At 34.7% G+C, this 23,884-nt stretch overlaps 1 protein-coding gene and 1 long non-coding RNA gene across 2 annotated transcripts; one reads left to right on the forward strand and one right to left on the reverse strand.

Moving 5' to 3' along the window:
- Positions 1–12: 12 nt before the first annotated feature.
- LOC114264978 (protein FATTY ACID EXPORT 1, chloroplastic) lies at positions 13–15,245 on the reverse strand. Its single transcript, XM_028205710.2, has 6 exons — positions 14,969–15,245; positions 13,972–14,212; positions 11,963–12,130; positions 887–933; positions 757–797; positions 13–655 (listed from the first exon to the last, which is right to left on the reverse strand). Exons 1-6 carry the CDS (start codon positions 15,059–15,061, stop codon positions 562–564), a joined length of 684 nt encoding a protein of 227 aa, XP_028061511.1. The 5' UTR covers positions 15,062–15,245; the 3' UTR covers positions 13–561.
- LOC114304255 (uncharacterized) lies at positions 1,782–6,845 on the forward strand. The gene is made up of 3 exons (XR_014343086.1): positions 1,782–1,940; positions 4,019–4,265; positions 6,411–6,845. It is a non-coding gene; the product is annotated as an uncharacterized LOC114304255 (long non-coding RNA).
- Positions 15,246–23,884: the final 8,639 nt, after the last annotated feature.

Here is a 23,884-nt window from a genome sequence, read left to right on the forward strand (position 1 = left end):
TACATGAGAACATATCAAACTGTTCTTCCTTTTATTTTTTAGAACATAGGTGACACGGCAAACAGTTTTCTTCTAATTTTCACTTACGCTGTGTTTGGTTGGGGAATTTGGGAAGGGAAATAGAAAGGGAAATGGAAATGAAAGGAAAAGGAGAAAGAATTAATAGAATTCCAAATCCCAATTATGTTTGGTTGTGTTGGTTATAAAATAAAATTGATGTCCTAAAAGGTCTCCTATTTCTTTATTTATTTCTCGCCCCCTTTCTTTTCCCATATATTTTTTATTATAACCAAACATAAATAGGATTACATTTCTCATTCCTTTTCAAAATTCCACCCCCAAAAACCCCAACCAAACACAGCATTAAGCAACCTACAAATTAGAACCTGGTTCTATGATTACACTTCCCCTCTTCTCATGACTGACCAAGTCTTCATGTCAAACAAACAAAACAACCTTCACATTCACTTGAAAGCCACAAGCCCAAAAAAAAAAAAAAAAAAAAAAAAAAAAAAAAAAAACTGTAAACCTCAAATCTGATATGAGCTTCGTTGGTTCTGATTATGATGGGGCAACGGCAGATGATTTCAACTTTTTTGGTGGTGGGTTTCCTCCCGACAAAACCACATAGGAATAGAAGCATAGCATTGCAGCACTGACACAAATAAAGATCAGAAGACCGTTTTAGCAAGATATAGCTCATGACGGAAAGTAACTAAACTTCGTCAATAGAAGCACTGAGAGGTATTTAAGTACCTAATGGCAGCATAAAAGCCTGTTGGGAACAGTTTCTTTGTCTGCAATCACAATATCATTCTTATAGTTAAATATAAAGAATAAGCTAGCCAATGAGGGAAAATAATGTAGTGGTGATGAGATAAACTACCATAGAGTAGGCCTGAAAGTTCTTCCAAAGAAGTGCCACAGCAATTACTGCAAGATCAGAAATAGAACATCCAAATGAAGAGAAATGACGATCAACATAAATTTATAAAACACTTATCCTGATTGTTTTTACAATGCACATGGAAGTCAAGCACACCGGTTACTAGAACATGTAAATGATGGAAAATCATTGGCCTTGTGAACTTGTTCAAACACTTGGCAAACTCTGTATTTTCACTACTAGAAAAAGGGGCATTTGACACGGAACAATTTGCGACGGTTAAAGTGCCGTCGCAAAAGCTTGCTTTTTGCGACGGTTTAAGTGCCGTCACGACATTTATAGTTTTTGCGACGGAAAAAATTAGCCCGTGGCAAAAAGTAAGGTTATATGCGACGGTAAGTTAAACGTGGCAAAATTTTTCTGGTTTTAAATTTTTTTTTCCTTTTTTGCGACGCTCTTTTGGCAATCCGTCGCAAAATTTTATTTTTCTCTTTCATTCGCGACAGGCCTTAATATCGTCGCAAATAGTAATTCCTAAATTCGCGCCAAAACCCCCTCCCACTCTCCCTCTTTCCCGATACTCCCAAATTCTCTGTTATCTCTTGAGATCAAAAAAAAAAAAAAAAAAGCCATAATCTCACTGCTCTCTCCCTCCCTCTCACCCAGTCGTCACTCTATCTCTCTAGCGGGGGCTGCGACGACGAGAGGAGGCGGTTGTGAAATCTGGATGCCTGCGACGAGGTTTGATAAATTAGCCTCTAACCTTCTCTTTCCCCCTCTCTCCCTCCCTCCCTCCCTCCCTCCTATATCCTTTGGATCCCACGTTTCTGAACCTGCACTCCTCTTCGCGAACACCTTCTGCTTCATTCTCTGGATTTCTGAGGTACTTTCACATCTGGATTTCTCTTAATTTTGTTTGGTTTACTTTCAGTCTTTTAAATTGAAAGTAAAGAGAGGGTTTGAAGGGGAAGGGTTTCAAACGGCGATCTCTCTTCAACGGCGAGACTAGTTCGATGGTACAACAAGACTGGTTCGGTGGTGGCAACGATCGACGGTACACACTCATCTCATCTATTCTCTTTTCTTCGATCTGAAATCAAAAGTTTTCATGGGTGCCTTTCTATGTTGCTCGAAGTTGTTCTGGGTGCCTTTTGAATGGAATAGGGGTGTTAGTAGTGTTGATTTTAGGAAATATGGGAATAAGGGTTTGGATGCTTTGACTAGTGAGAGAGTATATCGAGCTACAGAAGACTCAAGTGAGGCTGATTTTTTATTTTTGCTTTCAAGAAACCCCATTACTCTTCGACTTGGACAATGATTCTATCTTTAACGAAAGCAACTGATGGAACTAATTTTCAAATCTGGTTTTGCAGATTTCAAATCTAATTCTTCCTCATTGATTTGTTTTGTTTTGTTTTGTTTTTTTTTTTTTTTTGATGATGATGATGATGATGTCTGGGTTTTTAATTTGTTAATTCGTTGGTACTACTTTCAATTTTGGAATGGTGGAACTGTGATTTTGAGTTTTCTGGGTTATGGTTATTTATTTGTGTGAATTGCTAGTTGTTCAAGTAAAGTTCTTTGTCAAATGCAAAGTTTTGTTTTTTGGGATTAATGGGAGAAATACACTTTTTTTTCCTTCTTTTTTTGGTTGTTGGTAGAATTGTGATGATTTTGAGTTTTCTGGGTTATTTATTTGTGTGAATTGCTGGTTGTTCAAGTTCTTTGTCAAATGCACAGTTTTGTTTTTTTTGGGGTTAATGGGTGAAGCACACTGTACTTATGACAACCATTAATGTGAGTGGAGTGTGTAGCTGAAATGTCGTTGAGGTTCTATTCTGTCAAATTGATAGGTTATAATTTATCAATGTAAAAGGGGAAATGAAATATTTGAAGTTAATATGATGGAGTTTTTGCAGTTTCATATTTACTAGTTCAAGTAGCTGCAAATATTTTTTAATATCTCATATTTTTATTTTGTTTCCCTTTCTCATTTTTTAGTTTAAAGTTAGTTGTCCTTTCTGTTTTGTGGCTAGTACATTGTTTCTCTTCATCTCCATTGACTTCATGGTGTCTGATAAATCTGTGTGTATACATGGCTAGGACCATGTTTTGAACTATTTTATTTTCTTAAATTCTAGAGCTCTGTTTTTGTCAAGAAGGAATTCAATGACAGCCATGACTACTTAATCATTGTTTCTCAAACTAACTTAACAAAAAGGGTCTTACAAATGCTTTTTTCCATAGTCCTGATTTAGGTAGGTAGTTTTTATTTTTATTGGGGTTAGGAAATTAGCTCAAAGGTTGAACTTTTAGCTTTGGATTTGTTAGGAAATCACATTATCATGCTGTTTTTCAAGCAAGACAGTTTTTCCTGTCTGTTAATGGGAACAAGGCCCCTGGACCCAATGGCTACCCGGCTACTTTCTTTAAGAGTTCCTGGGAGGTTGTGGGTAAGGATATTGTTGAGGCTATTAAATTTTTTTTAACTTCTGGTGAACTTCTTAAGGAGTTTAATAGCACCTTGATTGGTTCTAGTATACCTAAAGCTGGGCAGTGGTTGGTTCTAGTATACCTACTGCTGCTACTGTTTTATTGGACTCTATGCACCTTCAGCTGAGCCTATTATTAAGGTATGTTGGAACTCCATACCTCTAGAGTCATTTCTTTCTTCTTCTTTTTTTTTTTGTTTTCCTATAGTAAGCTTGATTTGCTCCATGATAGTCCTGCATTTTGTAATTTTTATGTGTTTTTTTTATGTTGGATAGGACAAGAACTTCAATAATATGCCAAAGTGTGAGCATTCTGTGAAAGCTGCACGAACCAAAACAACTAAGCAGTTACATTGTTACCATAACAAAAAAATCTACCTGTTACATTGTTGTTCTCTTTACTATTGGCTACTCTACAGCGTGATGCCATGATGGTGTTATTTTAGAAAATGGAAGTGTACATTTTGCCAGCTTGAAATATGCATGTTGCTCCTTTAGGTTTCCTCTGGATTTATTTTAATTATGGGATTGCTCCGTGTTTATAAATGGCTTACGGTATTTCTGATTTATATCCTCGTGATATATTATTCTTCTTACCAAAGAAATATATTCCTTTTCTTATGTAAGTTCCCTTCTATAGAGACTGGCAGCAGGTGAATGGTTTACAGCCCGAGTCTCTACTTGTGGACTATTTCATATTGCTTACCCTAGTGCCTCAGAGATGTTAAAGACAGAATTACGGTCAATATACAGCCAGTTGTGTCAGGATGACATGCCTATGGTGAGGAGGTCTGCTGCAACAAACTTGGGGAAGTTTGCTGCAACTGTTGAACCTGCTCATCTCAAGACTGACGTCATGTCAATATTTGAGGATCTTACACAGGATGGTAAGTGCTTTTTTATACGCTAGGCCACAACAGTCTTAATTTTCCAACTTATGATCAGGTACATATTGAGGGATGCATGGATTGGTCCAACTGTGATAAACATTTGGCAAGCTTTAGTTAGCAGATTGCCAACCTCTAGCAGCGGAGGTAATTTTTTACCCATGCTTGGAACATTCAAAGCTGGAATATTTATTGGAACCATATGATAAGGGTGGATGTGATGAACTAGGACCACAATAACTGAATATGTAACTGTAGTAGGCAATCTAAATGTGGATGAGATGAAGAATGGGGAAGAGGGATGGATAGTTGTAGGTGTAGATGCCAGCTAGCTCAGATGGTGAAATCTTCACAAAGAAAAACCAGCAAATATCCCAAGATGCACAAAATAGATAAAATCGTACTAATAAGTATTTGGACTCAAGAAATGAAGGTTTATTAGTCTATAGCCGAAGACCTGGGTTGCATTGTTAAAAGACAAACTGAAAATTGAAGCTTAACAGAAAGTAAAAGATTATCAATGGAAAATTGTTGCTTTTGGTAACATGTAAAATCAAGTGGGTAATACCAAAGCTTGTCGAGAAAGCTATTAGCCTCAGAGAAACCGTGAAAGCTGCACAAACCGAAACAACTAAGCAGTTGAGGCTCTGATTATTCACATTTTCATTTTCTCCGCATGTATTGGTTAGACAATGTTGCCAGTGAGCTTCATATAGAATTCTTAATTTGTTTCCTGTAGTGGGTGTGATCTTGTTTTCTTGTTATCGTGCTTTGCATTACAATATGCTAGCCCTGTAGTACTCTCTCTTCCTTTCTTTGATTTGTCAATTTTTATTTGCACAGTAGAGAATAAATCTTTTTCATTCTGCATCTTTCAACCATTAATCACTAATGCCAGCTATTTGGAATTATGATGCAGCTGGTGCATAAAAGCATAGAACTTCATGATTGATCATTCTGGTTTTCTCTGTGACATAAAACAATGGGTCTTAAGATTTTTATATTCAATTTTTTACCCGTCCTGGAGTGTATATTCTCTTGTTACTTCTATCATTTGCTATCTATGTTTGATTTGCACACATCAAGGCATTTTTATTTCTTTATGGTCATTCCATATTCACAAACCCTCGGAGTTTGAATGGCATTGATTAGTTGAAGGATGATGGTTGACTTCTGTATGTGGTCACCTGGGTGACAGTTGGGGAACTTAGTTCCACTGCTTGGGTTAACCTGGGCAATTTGTCGAACATGATGAGAACATGTGTTTTCTTTTTTATGAAAAATTTCCATATTGAGACGCTCCAATTCATTTTGCTTTTTGTTTCCGTAGGCTAAAAAAATGTCGATGACTAGAAAAAGAAAACTGTTGAGGTTCGATCTTCTGCTTGGGAAATTTCAGAGGCAGCGAAAGCATTTCTGAGTAAATTATAACAATAATTATTTTGTTCTAATCCAACTCCTTTTTTTTTCCTAGTCCAGTTGATGGGCTTTGAAGAACATTAGGGGTTTGAAGAACATTAGAAATTCACTTGGTTGAGTTTATTTTTTAGTTTATTGTTGACAGAATTCACTCGGACTTGAGTTGGTTACTTGTTCAATGTAGTCAGATTTTTGGAAGGAATATCATAAATTGTGACCTGCCAAATTGTCAATCCACTCTTTGAAGATTTCAAAACTTAACTGAATTCATTTATGAAATCTTTGTTTATTTGAGTGGGACTCTTTATTTTTAGTATTCCGATTTTACATTACTAGTGTTTTGATTAAACCAAGCTAGTTTTTAATCTAGCTTGTTCAGAACACCTCTTATTCCAATATTTATTGTTCTTGATTGCACTTGTCAAGTGTGTTTTGGTATGTTAACTATGGTGAAATGTTTTTGCAGCTATTTAATATCAGCGAGGAAGTAGTAATTGATGCTACAAATAAAGGAAATGTAGGACGATTGATCAACTATTCTATAAGTTTCTATTTTAGAAATTAACACAGAATTTTGTTTATTTATTGGCTAACAAGCTTCTAATGACATGAGTGTTTTTTCCTGATAAATTCTTTTTTTATTGGCAACAGGGTTAGCTGCTCCAGCTGTAAGCTTGAAATTAATTATATTGTAAATGATTTTTTTTTTTTGGTTTTTTTGTGCAGGTACAACCCTTTTGAGAACGTGATGATATCTTCGCATATCGATATTAGAGTTTACAATCTTATTTATTTATTTATTTTTTGAAAAAAATATCAAATGTTTTACATTTTCTGTAAGCTTGAAAATAATTATGTTGTAAATGATGATTTTTTTTTTCTTTTTTGTTTCTTTTTGCAGATGCAAACCTTTTGAGTACGTGATATCTTCGCATATCGATATGGGGGCTTACTATTGATATCAAAACAAGCTACATTATATCTGTTTTTATTTTTTTATTTTTTTATTTCTATTGTCGATACTAAAAATTTGAGTTCTTGAATTTCAAAAATTATTAGTATTGTTAGAGGTTATTTTATATATTTTTGTAAATAATATTTGATTGACAATTGTTACAAGGTATATATATTATTCTTGGTATATGATTTTTTGAATGTGAATTTGGATGCGGATGCGGATGCGGATGTGGATGTGGATGTGGATGTGGATATGGATGTATTTTTAAAAATATTAATAATTTGTATAGGAAATATTTAATAAAATATGATTTTATAAAAAATAATTTTATTGCGACAATAATAAACCGTCGCTAATGTAATTCTCATTTCCTTATATTTTATTAGCGACAGGTTAACCTGTCGCATATACATATTAGTTCCAATCTTTTGCGACGGCTTCAATTGTCGTAAATAAATCTTTTTGCGACGGTTTAAACTGTTGCCAATACGGTATTAATTTAATATTACTTTTTTGGCGACGTTTTAGACCGTCGCTAATAATACTTTTTGCGACGGCAAATATCGTCGCTAAAAAAGGTTTTTTGCGACGGCAATCAACATCGTCACTAAAAATGCCATTTTTTCCCCCTTTTTTGTGTCAGGCGAAACCGTCGCAAAAACTATTAATTAGCCGTCGCTACAAGAATGCGACGGTTTGTAACCGTCGCAAATACTTTTTGTCACGCCCCTTTCTGCCACTCCCCATTTTCCGTCGCTGCTCCATTGCAAAAAGTCTTTTGCGACGATATATGGACCTTTTGCGACGTTTGAGACCGTCGCAAAAAGTCCAATTTTTAGTAGTGTTTGGAGCTTACAATAAGTATGAAAGAGCCAAATTTAGTATCTTTGAGGATAATAATGACATTGTGGGATGATGGAGAGGCAGTGCAGGGTGCTTTCTTGGAGGGTTTTCACATTGGGCAGCTTGATGGCTCCCCTTTTAAAGGTCTCTCACTTGCTCGCAAATGTGACTGTTAAAATCCACCTACTCTCCACCTACTTCACCCACTTAAACCTACTCCACTAAACCTAACCCACTACACCACTACCACCTCACCTACTCCACTAAACCTAACCCACTACACCACTACCACCTCACCTACTCCATTAAACCTAACCCACTACACCTCCACCTCCACTTCACCTACTCCTTACCTACTACACACTCACCCTCTTCTATATATAGGAATCATGAATCATTGTAATAGAAATCAATATATCAATCAATAATAATACATACAATTTATTCTCTCTCTTTCTCTATACATTATTTCTTACATGGTATCAGAGCTGGTTTAAAACCTAGTATTTTCGCTTCCCCGGCGGGCGGCAACCTCACCTTAGCCGCCCGCCGGACCTCAACCTATTCCGCTGATAAAATCAACAAAGATTTGTGCAACTGTAGTCATGTGTGAGGCTGATGGAGAAGAATTCTTCACCTCATATGACGAGACAGTCTGGAACTGGAAACACTGCAACATTCTGCTCTGGAATTCTGCAGCAGCTAGATTATAGCTTGGTTGAGTGCCAAGCTTTGGTTCTTCCACCCACTCTTGAACTTGCCCAGCAAAGTGTGAAGGTTCATAATTGTGTTGGAGGGACTAGTGTGCGCGAAGATCAGCGCATTCTCTCCAGTGGGGTTCATGTTGTTGTTGGTACTCCTGGTCGTGTGTTTGACATGTTGCGGAGACAATCACTTCGCCCTGTTTACATCAAAATGTTTGTCTTGGATGAAGCTGATGAAATGCTGTCACGAGGTTTTTAAAAATCAGATCTATGATATTTTCCAGTTGCTGCCACCCAAAATCCAGGTTGGGGTGTTCTCAGTTGCTGCCACCCAAAATCCAGGTTGGGGTGTTCTCTGCCACAATGCCACCAGAGGCTCTTGAAATCACCAGGAAATTCATGAATAAGCCTGGAAAGAGAAAAAGCTCATGCTAGGATTTGCGAAGTGATTCGCTGCAGGAATTTTGGCTTTGGATGAAACCCTTACCATACTCCACTCATTCTCTCCAACTGTTCTAACTTTTTATTTTTATTATTATTATTATTATATCAAATAATCAATGCACTCATGTTCCCCACTAACAGTGTCCACTTTTGACCCAAACCATTTTCAATCCATCATTTCTCCTTCACCTTTTGCACCCCACTCACCGACTCTCTCTCCACTTTATCACATGGGTTTGTCCCTCTCTCTCCTCCATTTGATTTCAAAAATCACTTATTTTTATTTATTTTTTCCAAGTCACTTTTCCTCTTTTTTAAATACCCCACTTTATTTTGAAACAATCGCACTGATGTTTTTCATATAATCCATCTATAAATATTTTTTATCTATTTTCTTTCTCCCTTGTTTTCTTTCATTTTATTTTTATTTTTTCAAAAAAAAAAAAAAAAAAAAAAAAAAAAACAACATTTTACAAACTTGTCATTTCTTCATGCCGGGGATCAACCCCGATCAGCATTTTACACCATAAAAAAAAAATAAAAAATAAAAAAAATAAAAATAAAAAAAACACAAAACAAAACAAAACACAACCAACACAAATCGGAACAGTGGGATTTTTCTTCTCGCCTATTCTGCCGGTCTTTTCTTCTTGCCACCGTCTTGGGCGGCCCTTGCCGGTGTTGCCTCCGTGTTTCCCACTCCACTGGGCATGATCACTACTCCCTGCTCCTCCACTGCAGCATATGGCGGCCCTCCAAATCGGAACATAAAACTGGCCTTCCGCTTCAGCTCCTTGTTTTCCGCCTTTAGCACACTTATCTCTGCTCGCGCATCCTTATACATGCGTTGGAGCAGAGCCAGTTGGGCGTTTAACTGCTGCACCTCATTTGTCCTACTCTGCAGCCGGTTCGACAAATTTGTAACCGCAGTCATGGTTTCCACACATGACTTCAAGGTATACTGATTGGCCTCCACATCCGACTGCACCGCCATTTTTTGCTCCACCGACCGCATCAGAAAGTTCAACGGAGCAAAACCAGAGGTGTTTGGTTGAGGTTCACGGGCCACCGCACCTGTTATCTCTCCTGTTGACTCATTGAGGTCGGGAAAGAGAGTGAGCAGACCACGGGAAGATGAGGCCATGTTCTGGGTAGCTGAACGGGAAGAAGAGGCCATGTTTTTTTGGGTTGCTGAGTGTTTCCGAGAAGGGTTGGATACAGAGTATTTACAGATTGTTTCAGAATGACAAGTTCAGAGGTTTCAGTCTGGTTTGGTTTCCTCCGCCTCCGCATTGGTTTATATTGACACTGACGACGCGGCCGACACGCCGCTCTGTCGCTCACGTGCCTCGCCGCGTCTCCGGCTCACCTTTTGATGGCTCGACGCTTTCTGTCGGGCACGACTTTTGATGAAGTGGGCACGCCTTTTGAGGGCGCAACTTTTGATAGCACGTCTTTTCATGGATTGGGCACGCCTTTTGATGGCACGCCTTTTTTGAAAAATTGGGCACACCTTTTGAGGGTGCGACTTTTTAAGGGTCCGACAAGACTCTGTAAACTGTCCCGACATTGATTCCGGTTAGCTCCTTCATGGGTCCGACAAGACTCTGTAAACTGTCCCGACATTGATTCCGGTTAGCTCCTTCATGGGTCCGACAAGACTCTGTAAACTGTCCCTACATTGATTCCGGTTAGCTCCTTTATGGGTCCGACAAGACTCTGTAAACTGTCCCGACATTGATTCCGGTTAGTTTCTACAAGGGTCCAGCAAGACTCCATAAACTGTCTTCTACAATGGTCCGACATGACCCCATAAACTGTCTTCTACATCGGTCTGACACCGCCATCCAGTGTCCTCTACACCGTTATGACACCACCATACAGTGTCCTCTACATGGTTATGACACCCCCATACAGTGTCCTCTACAACGTTATGACACCACCATCCAGTGTCTTCACCAATGGTCTGACACGACCATACAGTGTCTCTTATCCTCTTTTATTTTTATGTATTTTCTTGTTTTGTTACTCTCTCCAAACTCAAGTTGGTTAGTTCCTATCCCCCTTGAGTTTGCGGGGGGCTGTTAAAATCCACCTACTCTCCACCTACTTCACCCACTTAAACCTACTCCACTAAACCTAACCCACTACACCACTACCACCTCACCTACTCCACTAAATCTAACCCACTACACCACTACCACCTCACCTACTCCACTAAACCTAACCCACTACACCACTACCACCTCCACTTCACCTACTCCTTACCTACTACACACTCACCCTCTTCTATATATAGGAATCATGAATCATTGTAATAGAAATCAATATATCAATCAATAATAATACATACAATTTATTCTCTCTCTTTCTCTATACATATATCAATCAATAATAATACATACAATTTATTCTCTCTCTTTCTCTATACATTATTTCTTACAGTGACACTATTATTTTTTGTGGGACTGAGGCCCAGTATTTGGGTAATCAATGTTGCTTATGTGCTTCAAGGTAGTTTCAAGCTTGAAAGTAAATTTGCGGAAGTCTAGCCTTATTCCAGTTGGAGAGGTTCCTCCTATGGGGGGATTGGCTGTAAAGTTTTTTTTTTTAAGAAAAAATAATAATTTTTGGCTGTAAAGTTGATCATTTACCTTCTTTATACTTGGTCTCCCTCTTGGATCTGAGGCAAACTCAGTTTGGAACTCAGAGGTGGAAAGGTTCCAGATGCGTCTGGCAGGCTGGAAGAGACGGTATTTATCAAAAAGGGGTGAGGTCTACTTTGATTAAGACCACTTCATCCAGTCTTCCTTTGGGTTTGATGTGGATCATTTGGAGAAAGGATAATCATAGTACATTTGATGGATTGGAATATCCCATCTTTAATTTGAAAAACCATTTTTTGTAACGTTCTTGGGTGATGTTAATTTGGTTTTTAACCAATTTTTGAATTTTTTAATCTTTTGAGTAGATTGATGTATAGGTGATATAGGCTGTTGTGTTCCTTTTTGCTTGCCTCATTAATATATACACATTACTTATAAAAAAAAATTATATAATTCGTCTAACAAACTTGTCCTGGACTATTAGTTGAGAAGAAAATTTGCAGTGTGGAGTATAAATGAACCACTAAAATCTTCTCACAAGCTAGTCCAATGGCAACCATAAAAAGTGCATCAAAACTACCATTCAGAGGGCTGCATAGTTCATGTTTTTCTTCTAGATAAGAAATAATAAATTTGAAACCAACAAAAGATACAAGAATCTAAGAGCAAAAAAATATAAAAGAAATCGATATCATGATATCTGGAATCACAAGAAGTAGATACCTGCTTGTCCTAGTATGAATGGGAAGCTAGATTTTCCTTGTCTCCAGACCTTTAAGCTTAAGGTGCTGAGGGATAGCAACGCAGCTCCAAAGAGTGCATCAGTGCGTAAAGTAGTAGGATTTCTTGTAAATATAAAACCAATAAGCCCCCCACTTAAAAAAAGCCCACCTATGGAAAGACACGATCAATAAGTGACAACATAAAACCAATTAGTTAGCACAAGAAACCGACACCTATGAACAAACAAGCCAAAAAGTTTGTCCCCATGTTGGATACACTGAACATAAAATTAACATGGATCATCATTACACTTACTTATGATGCAGTTTAACAATTCAAGGCCTCGTTAATAGTCTATATGAACACAGAAAACTGTTTATGATAAAGAACCAGCAATGAAGCTAAGAACACAAAAGCATAAACTTACACCTTCCCTATCTTTAGCTAGCTGTCTACTACCCCTGCAGCAAAGCCAGTCCTAATCTAAATTAGAAGCAGACAGAAAGTCAAATTACCAGCATAAAGTTTATAAATCAATTGAATCCTCAAAATTGCAAAATATGCAATTGTGTATGATAAGATTCCAAAGTTTCCAAAATTACCCCACACACACACACACAAAAAAAAAGAAAAAAGAAAAAAAAAGGGGTTGTATTAACAGCTTCTAGGTGATATTCCTCATATGTTCCCATTGTAAGGCTCAAACGTAACCTATCTTCAGCTCCTCCATTTCTTTCTATTTCTTTAACCTTTACAACCTACATAATTTCTATATGTTGATAGAGGAAAAAAAAAAGCTAACTGCTCAAGTGGACGGCACAATTGGAAACAGCACCTCTCCATGCAAGCAAGCACGTTCCCACCTCATGCTTGCCACCTTGGCTTACCACCTTGTGCTTGCCACGTCTTCATGCCTACCACCTGGTGGTTATCATTGCAAAAATCTGGCAGAAGCCTATAGTGCAATTGCACAACTTCATCGACACATCAAGCTGACACTAGTTTGCATGTTCTATGACACCTCATGCCTTGCTGGAAGGACTGTGTCATGCAAAATACAAACAAGGCAAAAGCCTCACTGCCACGAGAAATGGATAAGGTATGAGACTTGACAAACCCTATGTTAAAGCTACCATTATCACATATCCTTTTGAGCATAGAAACTATGATTAAATATATGATCTCCTTAAGCACCTTAAGAATTCTCTAGAGTTTGAAAGCACTTTAAGAATTGGTCAAGTATGGAAACACCACAAAAAATGTTGTCCTTAACTCCACAGACTCATCAAGCAGAGGGAATGGGAGAATCACAGACGAGGAATGGGAATCATATTAATAATGAGATTCCCATGTCAGTGTCATTCAATTGTTTGAATTAGTCAAACATATCATACGAGAAATGACAAAAATTTACAATGCTGTGGGCCCAGGTCTCGTTTTTACTCTCAAATGTCCAAGGTCACATCATCACTTGACTCATGATATTATGTGCTATGCTATTTATGCATACATACAACAAAGATAGCGGTTCACTTTGGTGCACGATCTCAAAACATCGTAAGATACATAACATTCTACAAATGCTAAACTAGCAAGCATTCCCACCATACAACTTTCACAATAACAACAAGAACATCATAAAACTGAAGTATTATATAAACCAAAAATGATGTGAGTATGGTGAAACTAGGAAAGCGTAAAGAATAGAAGATGCCTTCGATTGTGACGCTAAGTCACTTCTCTATGATGTCTATGTAAGTAATAATAAAGGTTGCAAGTTGCAAATGATTTTTGAATATATGCATTTTGCATACATTATGAATTTAATGAGTAAATTGAGAGAATGAAAACATGTTCAACAAATCCTTATCCAATTTCATAAATGAAGGTGTATGAGTTACATTATAACTCATCTAACAAGTAGTTTTCACATCAGCCAGGACACACTAAAAGGCTTTTCTGGGTGAGGAAAAACCAGAAGTTTTAAACCAACATTAAAGCACACTCACCAAATGGAATGCCAAGACAAAAATCATGGATCTTTGCTGCCCTTATCTGTTGGGTGACAGCATGTCCTTGTACTGGCTCATTCATCCCTTTTCCATTGTCATTTTCTGATGTAGTTGCATGGGACCTTGCTGACCCCTCAATATGTGATCTTGAAGCATCTGCAGTATAACTCAGATTGGTCTTAGTCTGTGAACCCGATATCCCTGTGCCACTTCCATCACTGTTCATGACAACCGGTACCTACAAAATAAAGATTTCCAACAGTTGGTACTACTTCCAAAATCTATAAATTAGAACAATAATATGAAGCACTCATTAGTAAAACTTCCACCAAATTTTAGCAAATGAAAATATTCATATTGAGAAATAAATTAAATTTATTTTCCTTTGGGCAAATTAAATTGTTAGTCCCTCTACTTTGGTTCTTGTGTCATTTTGGTCATTGTATTTCAATTTGATCGATTTTGACCCAAAATTTTTATACTTTGTCTCAAATTAGTCCAATTGATTCCAATTTTTAGCATTTTTTTTTATGGTAAATGCACACATAAATAGCAGGTGTCATGCTTTTAGGAGCAAAATTGTGAACTCGATCAATTCAGTGACTTAACCTCAACCAATTCAGTGAAATTTTTCTGTGAAAAATCCTAACCGCATTATCAATTGGACCAAATTGACGTAAAATCTAAAATTAATGGTAAAAATTGAGCAAATTGAAACTATGTTTTAGGACTACCAGTGCAATTTATCCTATTCTTTTCTTGCAGACATAATAATCCTCAGAATAAAAAACTGGAAATTTGAATTTATTTTGTACATCATAATACAAGTATAAAACCCCAAATTGGAGGCGAAAAATGACTGAAGAGTTGAGTAGAGGTTTTACCTCATCAAATCGCATATAACCCAGCAAAAAAAATTCAAAATTTTTAAATTTTCTAGGAAACCAAACGGAATCTGAGAAAGTTTGGGGGGTTTTGAGAGCAGTATTCTCACCTTGGAACGAAAAGTGGGGCATGGCCGAGTGTGTAGATGTAGTCTGCGACTGATTGAAGAGAAGGAAGAAAGCTGAGAGATTGCCGAGGACATGATCGGTGATTGCTTGTTGCTGATTCCAAAATCAAAACACCAAAAAACAAAAATGGAAAATCGAGAAAGAGGAAGAAGAAGGCGATTTTGTGATTGTTTGGTTGAAAGTGTTTTTCTTGTTTGTTTTTATGGAGTCGTGTTTTGGGGGTGGGTAAAATTTTTTTTTTTTTTTTTTTTTTTTTTTTGGGGTGTTTGGGAAGTTTTTTTTTTTGAGGGGGTTTTTTGTTTAAAAAAATATTAAAAGACAAGATTGGTTAAAAAATTAAAAAAAAAATAAATTTAGACAAAACATCACATTAAATTTATAATTGTTTCATTTTTTCTCTCACAAATATCACATCTAATTATAAAAAAATTCAACTATCTTTCTAAATATAAAAATTTTAACTTCCTAAAATAATCAAAAACTAAAAAAACCTTACTAAAATAATAATTTTCCAAACAGCATATTGTGTGAGTTTTTTTTTTTTTTTGACTTTATTTTATGTTAAAAAATAGACAAATAATGTGATTTAATTTTTTTTTTAAAAGTTGGCTTTTTATCATGTTATTAAAACGCCCTGAATAAAGGCTCAATTTGGGATGTTGGTTATAAGCGGCGTTTTGGCTTTTTGTCAAAATACAAAAAGTGACTTTTTTGTCATAAATTGATTTGGGATGTTGGTTATAAGTCAAAAGAAAAATTACGAAATTACCCTCCATAGATGGAAAATGAAAGGGTAAAAATGTGTAATTTTTCAATTGGCTAGGGATACTTTGGTCATTTCATTATGATTTGACATTATAAACAAATATTAATGAAAAAAGTCAAAAGTCACTTTTTACCAACTTCCCAAATCATTTGTCTAAAAAAGCTAAAAGTTTGATTAAAAGTCAAAAAGTCACTTTTTACCATCGTGTTTAGTTTTAATTTTTTGATTTTAATTTTTTTTAAAATGGAATTTTTATTTTCTTTTTTTCATATTTTTTAATGAATATTTTTAAAATTTTAATTTTTTTTATTTTTTTAGATGCATATATATTTAAAAAGTAAAATATTTATAAAAAATATTTTAAAAAATTAATAAATATACAAAAATATGAAAAATATATTGAATTTTCATATTTTTTGCATTTTTGATATTTAGTGAATTTTTTAAATATTTTTTTCATAAAAATTATATTTTTTAAGTGTATTTATATTAGTTGTGTCTAAAAATTAAAAAAATTGCTTAAAATATTTTTAAAATTCAGTGAAAATAAAAAAATGCGAAAAATAAAAGAGTAAAATTTTCTAAAAAGTGAATTTTGGAAATTAAAACCAAGCATAATGAATGGTTTTTTGTTTGGAAATTTTTTTAAGGTCTCTAATAATAGTAATTTAGAGAAAAAATGATACCAAAAAAAGAATGATGTCTCAAGTCCCTCGACTAATAACGCGCACTTTTTAATTACTTCTTTGACCAAAATACCCTTCACAATCAATGGGGAACTTGAACTACATTTCAACGACTGATCAGTTCCAGACTTCACATCCAACCATCTTCACGAACAAGACAAGAGTAGAATTAGGGTTTCAATCATTTTCACTATCGACATTAGGGTTTCATCATCTTCTGTGAAAATCTTTTCCATTTCTTTTTCACAAATTTCTTTGACCCGTTTTCACTGTTCATCATCATCTCAATTCATCTTTGTCACAGTGTATCTTCATCTCAAGGCATATCAGTTCGTAATTAGGGTTTCATACTCACTCTGATAAGTTTTTCTACAATCCAACGAGTTTTTCTCTAGAAACACAGTTAATTGCATTTTATATTAGCCTTCCATTAATTAGGGTTTCAATTTCGTAATAAAAACTACATAAATTTGAAAAATGTTATTTCTCTGCATTTTGAACTTAATCTTAAACAGTGTTGTGTGATTTTGTCTGTAAATTTCTCTAGTTTCAAAATTTCTCTGGCATTTGCTTGATCTATATTTCTTCTTCGAATTTTCTCTGGCGTGTCTATTCCCCATTTGTTTCTTTTTATTCCCCCATTGTCCCTGGTATGTTTAATTTCTCTGTATTTCTCTGTGTAATTTTCAAATTCAATTCATTCAAATTTCTCTGCTCTATAAATTTCTCTGGCATTTTAATTTTCTCTAGAATGTGTAATTTTCTCAGGCATTTTTCATTTTCCGTGGTTGCTAAATTTATGTTTCTTTTTTGAATTTTCTCTGGCTATATTTTACATCTATATGTAATTTTACTCTCTTGTCGGTGTCTATGTTTCTCTAGCATTTATAATTTTCTCTGGCCACATCACTTTTCTCCCTTGTGTGTGTCTGTCATGTTTAATTTTCTCTGGTTGTGTCTGTAAATTTCTCTATCATTTTCATATTATGGAATGGAAATTTTCTTTGGCTTGCCATGTTTAGTTTTCTCTGGAATATGTAATTTTCTCTGTCATTTTTATTTTCTGTGCTTGCTAGATTTATGTTTCATTCTTGAATTTTCTCTGACTATATTTTACATCTATATATAATTTTTAGCAATTATTCAAAATTTCTCTGCCATGTTTATGTTATTTTGTTTATTTTCTCTGGGAATGGAAATGAACTGTGGTTGCATGTATTCCACATTACTTTTCTTTCTTGTGTTTGCCTGCCATGTTTTTAATTTTTAGTGTCTAATTTTCTCTGGCATTTATAATTTTCTCTGGCCACCTTAGTTTTCTCTCTTATGTGTAATTTTCTCTGGGAATGGAAATGAACTGTGGCTGCATGTATTCCACATTGCTTTCCTCCCTTGTGTCTGTCTACTGTCTAATTTTCTCTTACATTTATAATTTTCTCTGGTCACCTTAGTTTTCTCCTTTATGTGTAATTTTCTTTGGGAATGGAAATGAACTGTAGCTGCATGTATTCCACATTACTTTTCTCCCTTGCGTCTGTCTGCCATGTTTTTAATTTTTAATGTCTAATTTCCTCTGACCACCTTAGTTTTCTCCCTTATGTGTAATTTTCTCTGACATGTTTTATTTTCTCTAGCATGTTCAATTTTCTCTAGAATTTAATGTTGACATCTTTATGTTTTCATTATCTAGAAATGGCGAAACGTAAAACCAGCAAAACACCAGAAACACTAAGAAAGAAATAGAAACTCTCTGAGTCTTATGATCTTAGATCAAAAAGAAATAAAGCACCACAAACTTCTCACCAAAAAACACAAGTCCAAGGTGATGAAGCAACAAGCATCAAAATGAAAACATATGTGCCATTGACTAAAACACTTTAAAAGACTCAAGCTCAATGGGAAAAAACCTGTTAAACTCCAAAGAAAAAGAACTCATTATAGCATTCAATATCGATCCAACCTCTCATCTATTGTCCCATTTTTTGAAACACTTAAATTCATTTCAAACCACCTTGAAGAGCTTTAAAAGACTTCATTCTAGTATTTGATCCAAGCTCTAACCACTGGAAAGATGGATCCAAGGAAGTCTAGGAAATCTGATGATGATGTAGTTGCAATAATCCAACATTACAATGAAAAAACGAAAGCATTCACAGTTGGTAAAAAGAATTTGACCTTTACAACCAATGACATAACCTTGATTTTTGGTTTGCAAGGTGGTAAAGGAGCCATGTCATTAAGATACTCAAAAAAGCCAAACGCTGCATTCCTAAGGCGAAGATTCTCGAAGGACACAAGACTCACTGGTCTTGTTCTTAAGAATGCCTTCGTCAAAGCAATGAAAGGCAAGCAACCAGCTGACTTCAAAGATGTAACAATCATTGTTACATGTACTTGTGTCTCACCCTATTTTTTACAACAAGTGAGAATTCAATAGGGTGGGTTTTTATCAAGTACGTGGAACCTCTTGAATCAATGAAGCAGTATGATTGACCACAAACAATCACAGCAACATTGATCGATTCTATCACAACATTGCACAAAACTCTAGAAAAAGTTACGGGGTGTGTCATTGCATTGCTGGTAAGTAGAATTTCCATTCAAATTACAGTTATGATACATACAAATTTGTGTGTTTATTAAAATTTAATTACTTCAATTTCCATCACAGTATTGGCTATGTGAACATGCGAATATCATTGACTGGGAAGACAGTAACACAACTGAATTCCCAAGATGTGCCAAATGGAACCTGCAAAGCTTGACCAAACAGCTGTAGAAGACACCAATCCACTCTTTTGCACCTCGACAGGTTAGACTTCTATCGCCACTGAAATCTCAGTGAAATTCCAAAATTTCTCTACCACTGGTTTTTTTCCCTGCTTGTGCCTTGCTTGATTTGATCAATTTTCTCTGCAATGCAATATCTTATATGGAATAACTTATGTGCCTTGATTGATTAAGATCAACTTTCTCTGAAATTTCAATTTATGTTACTTCTTTGATTACCACTGGTTTATTTCTACCCTTGTTATGAATTCTCTCTAGAATCCAAATTTCCCTGACCACAATTATGGTGGTGTTTGGGAACTTGGTTCCCAGATTTTTTTCTCATTTTTCCACTAAAAGACAAAGGTTTTGCAAAATCAAAAAAAACAAATCCAAACAAAATATCACATCCATCCCCATAATCATTTCACTTTTTCTCTCACAAACATCACATCCAACCACAGAAAAACCCAACTATCTTCTCAAACACTAAAAAATTTCTATCCAATAATATCCTACAACTAAAAAAACCTACATAAAAACCCACTTCCCAAACACTCACATAGTAACATTAACTTATATGTCTTGATTGATTGTCTCTGATATCTAAATTATGTTGTTTGTTTCATAATTTTCTCTGGCCCATAAAATTATTTCTCATTGTGTGTAATTTTCTCTAACCCATAACTTATGTGTCTTGACTGATTGAGATTAATTTTCTCTGAAATTTGAATTTATGTTGCTTCTTTGATTACCACTGGTTTATTTCTACCCTTGTAATGAATTCTCTCTGGAATCCAAATTTCTCTGACCACAATTATAGTAACATTAACTTATATGTCTTGATTGATTTTCTCTGATATCTAAATTATGTTATTTGTTTCATAATTTTCTCTGGCCCATAAAATTATTTCTCATTGTGTGTAATTTTCTCTGGCCCATAACTTATGTGCCTTAACTGATTGAGATTAATTTTCTCTGAAATTTCAATTTATGTTGCTTATTTGATTACCACTGGTTTATTTCTACCCTTGTAATGAATTCTCTCTCGAATCCAAATTTATCTGACCACAATTATAGTAACATCAATTTATATGCCTTAATTGATTTTTTCTGATATCTAAATTATGTTGCTTGTTTCATAATTTTATCTGGCCCATAAAATTATTTCTCCTTCTATGTAATTTTCTCTGGCCCATAACTTATGTGCCTTGACTGATTGAGATCAATTTTCTCTGAAATTTTAATTTATGTTGCTTTTTTGATTACCACTGGTTTGTTTCTAACCTTGTAATGAATTCTCTCTGGAATCTAAATTTCTCTAACCACAATTATAGTAACGTTAATTTATATGTCTTGATTGATTTTCTCTAATATCTAAATTATATTGCTTGTTTCATAATTTTCTCTGACCCATAAAATTATTTCTCATTGATTGATTTTCTCTGACCACTGGCATTTGGTTGATCTTATTTGAATTTTTCTTTCAATGAAATTTTAATATTTCTCTAATAAAAGAGCCTCCTATTACAGATAGATAACAATGAGCTAGTGAAAACCCCATCAAAGGAGTTTTGCCTTGGTAAAAAAAAGAAGAAAGAATAAAAAAAAGCATTGGCCAAATTCCAAGAGACATTAGAAGAGTCATTTGAAGAAGAAGAATGAGGGAATCAAGAAGGAGAAAGCAACACAGAAGAACAAGAAGTAAGCAATAGAGAAGAAGATCAAGCAAGTAGTGCAGAAAAAGAAGCTACAGAAGAAAATGAAAAAGTAGAAGACAAAAAAGAATATGAACAGAAAGAAGAAGAAGATAATGAAAAAGAAAATGAAGGCACTGAATCTAAAGAGGAAAAAGAAAACAATAAAGAAAGAGATGAAGAAGAAGATAATGAGCCGATAGACCAATATCATGATAGCATTTGTGGCTCAACAATGCATCAGCCTCAATAATCTAGGGAATCAAAGGATGCTTAAATTGTTAATCTATATCAAAGACTAGAGGCACTTTCTAAGTTCAAAATAAAATAAGAGAAAAATTGGAATGAATTACTTCAAGAAAAGGACATTACAATAAGAACCTTGACGTCAAATAACTCGGAACTTTAAGAAAGAGACAGCACAAACCAAATGAAACTAAGGATGTTGGAGATTCAAAAAGAAGATGATAAAAAAACAATTTAACAATTGAGATGTTTAATTTCAGAGCTTGAAAGTGAAAATGCTAGATTGCATGAACAAATTCAAGAACTATTCGTCCAATTAGCAACACAACCTTACCGAACACCAACACAAGTTCTATCCCAAGGTCAGTGAAAATCTTGAACCACATAACTCAGAGAAATTTATATTGATTACAATTTTTTCTATCAATGGTAATTATCTCTGGAAGTTAAATTTCTCTGACCACATTAGTTTGGCCAGTTTGATTTCTGCTGCTTATTTGATTTTTTCTGTCTATATGCTTATTTGATTTTTGGCGCTTGTTTGATTTTCACTGTGTATAGTTGGAATAGAAGTAGAACAACAACTAACAACCCAACAAGAACAAGTGACACACAAACAACAACCAAAACAAAAGACAAAAAGTCTATGGTAACTGGAAAACATTGAATCAAATAAATTTACATATTGAAATATGATCTGTTACTTCAGAGAAATTTAATTTTTACTCATATTTTCACTGCCTACAGTGAAAAAAGATCCTACATCAATGATAAAGAATTTAAAGGCAAAAGAAAAGAAAGAAAAGCAGCAAAATCTAGACTTTCAATATACCAAAGTCATGAAGGTTACTAGAGGTTCAAAGCAAGCTGCAAAGCAAACAGAGCAAACCACCAAAGACAAAGAAGTACTCGATGCCGATGAGTACTTAACCAACAAGCATAAAAAAATCTTGAGTTTTTTCATAAACTTTACTAATTGCAAAATTGGTAAAAAAACACGTAAAAGATATCTTACAGCATATATCAAATGCGTCTGGACTCGAGTAAGTACAACAAATAAAATAAAAGATAACAAACAACAAGTTACTAGCTTATATTGCATTAACAACTATTAAATTCCTTCTTTGTCATCTTATAGGGCTTTAATCTGGACAAGTGAGTTATTTTTGAAAATATCGAAAACCTAATGAAGGAAAAAGAAATTCCTAACAATTTAAGTCTCTTATCAAAATTTCTCTGCAATGTTCCATCAGCTTTTATAAACCAATGTTACAATTATAAATGATATTTTTTAGGTTATTGATGGTTATAGAGAGATCCCATTTGCTGACCAAAGGAGAAAAGGACAATAACTACATTTTCTTTCGCATGCATGAGCCTGGTATGTTGCTACTCTTTTATTTGATTTTCTTTGGAATTTACTTACTACTTTATCTTATTAAGATATTTCTTAAAGCCAGTTGTGTCACTAGTTTAATTTTCTCTAGCTAGTTATGTGTATTTAAAATTTCTCTGTGTGCATATTTCTGAAATTTCTGTCATTTCAACTTTCTCATAACCATTTTTTGATTTTCTCTGATTGCAGAACTTCATTAAGATGACGGAAAATTAAACTTTCCGAGTCTCATTATTTGACAAGTATATTGAAACCATATGGAGGAACTACAGGTTCCTCTATTTCCCAATAAATATCAGGGGCAATGAGAAGTCAACAGATAAAAATCATTGGACCTTGCTTGTCTTGCACAAACAAGACAATTTATGGAGGTATAACAACTCACTAAGCCCAATGAGGGATGATGCACAAGACAAATATACCAAAGATGCAAAATAATTGGTAACAAGTGCAAATTTCTTTGATCCATGATAATGTTTATGTGATGATAATTTTCATAGAATCTCATTAATTTGTGTGTAAATTCCTCTGCTATTTAATTTATTTATTTATTTATTTATTTTTTGCAGCAAGATTATGTGGAGAATTTTCTGAAAGCTTGCCTTGTAAGAGAGGCACAATCAAAACCCTCTTTCAAATTAATAGACTCATAAAACACAAATTATGACTTTCAATATGTCGGCAATACTCCACAACAAGCCAATGATTCGTAAGTTTCATATAACATATATAAATAAAATAATCTAATTTGAATGTTTCTTAAAACTAACTATACCTATAATTTGTATGCAGTGTGGATTGTGGCCTCTTTGTATGCTATATAATGAGACAATATAGCAACCATGAACCTATCAGCTCGACATTGTCGACACAAGACGTAAGGTTGGTGAGGGCAGAAATTATAGAGAGATTTGCAACCGAAGTTGGCTGGTCATGGACAGAACCAATTCAAATACCACTAGAAGAAGTACGAAAAGTATAATAATGAAAGCACACTAGCGAAAGGAAGACAATACACACAATGTAATTAGGAATAAAGCTTCAAATTTTTATTTTTTTTTTCATACGTTGAAGGAATGTTGATGTTTGACATATATGTATATATATATTTTTTTGACTAATGTAAATTTCATAGCCATCAATAGTTAAATATATTTTTTTTATAATGCATGTTAACTGGTGATTGTCAACACAATCCACACAGAGAAAATTGTTTGAAGAAATTTCTCTGGTATGAAGTTACTAGAATTTCACAAAAAAATTTAACTCGTATCATGCCAAGAGGGTGCCTATATGATCATGTAATTTGTAATGCACTGTATTGGTACAAAACAATC

The sequence above is a fragment of the Camellia sinensis genome, chromosome 10, assembly GCF_055761805.1.
Source record: "Camellia sinensis isolate YWXY chromosome 10, ASM5576180v1, whole genome shotgun sequence".
Taxonomy (NCBI): Eukaryota; Viridiplantae; Streptophyta; class Magnoliopsida; order Ericales; family Theaceae; genus Camellia; species Camellia sinensis.

Coding starts and splice junctions, on each gene's coding strand:
- LOC114264978 (XM_028205710.2), bottom strand. CDS start 15,061: ATGTCCTCGGCAATCTCTCAGCTTTCTTCCTTCTCTTCAATCAGTCGC. Junction 12,131..13,971: donor TTGTCTTGGCATTCCATTTG/GTGAGTGTGCTT, acceptor GTCTTTCCATAG/GTGGGCTTTTTTTAAGTGGG. Junction 798..886: donor ACTTTCAGGCCTACTCTATG/GTAGTTTATCTC, acceptor TTGTGATTGCAG/ACAAAGAAACTGTTCCCAAC.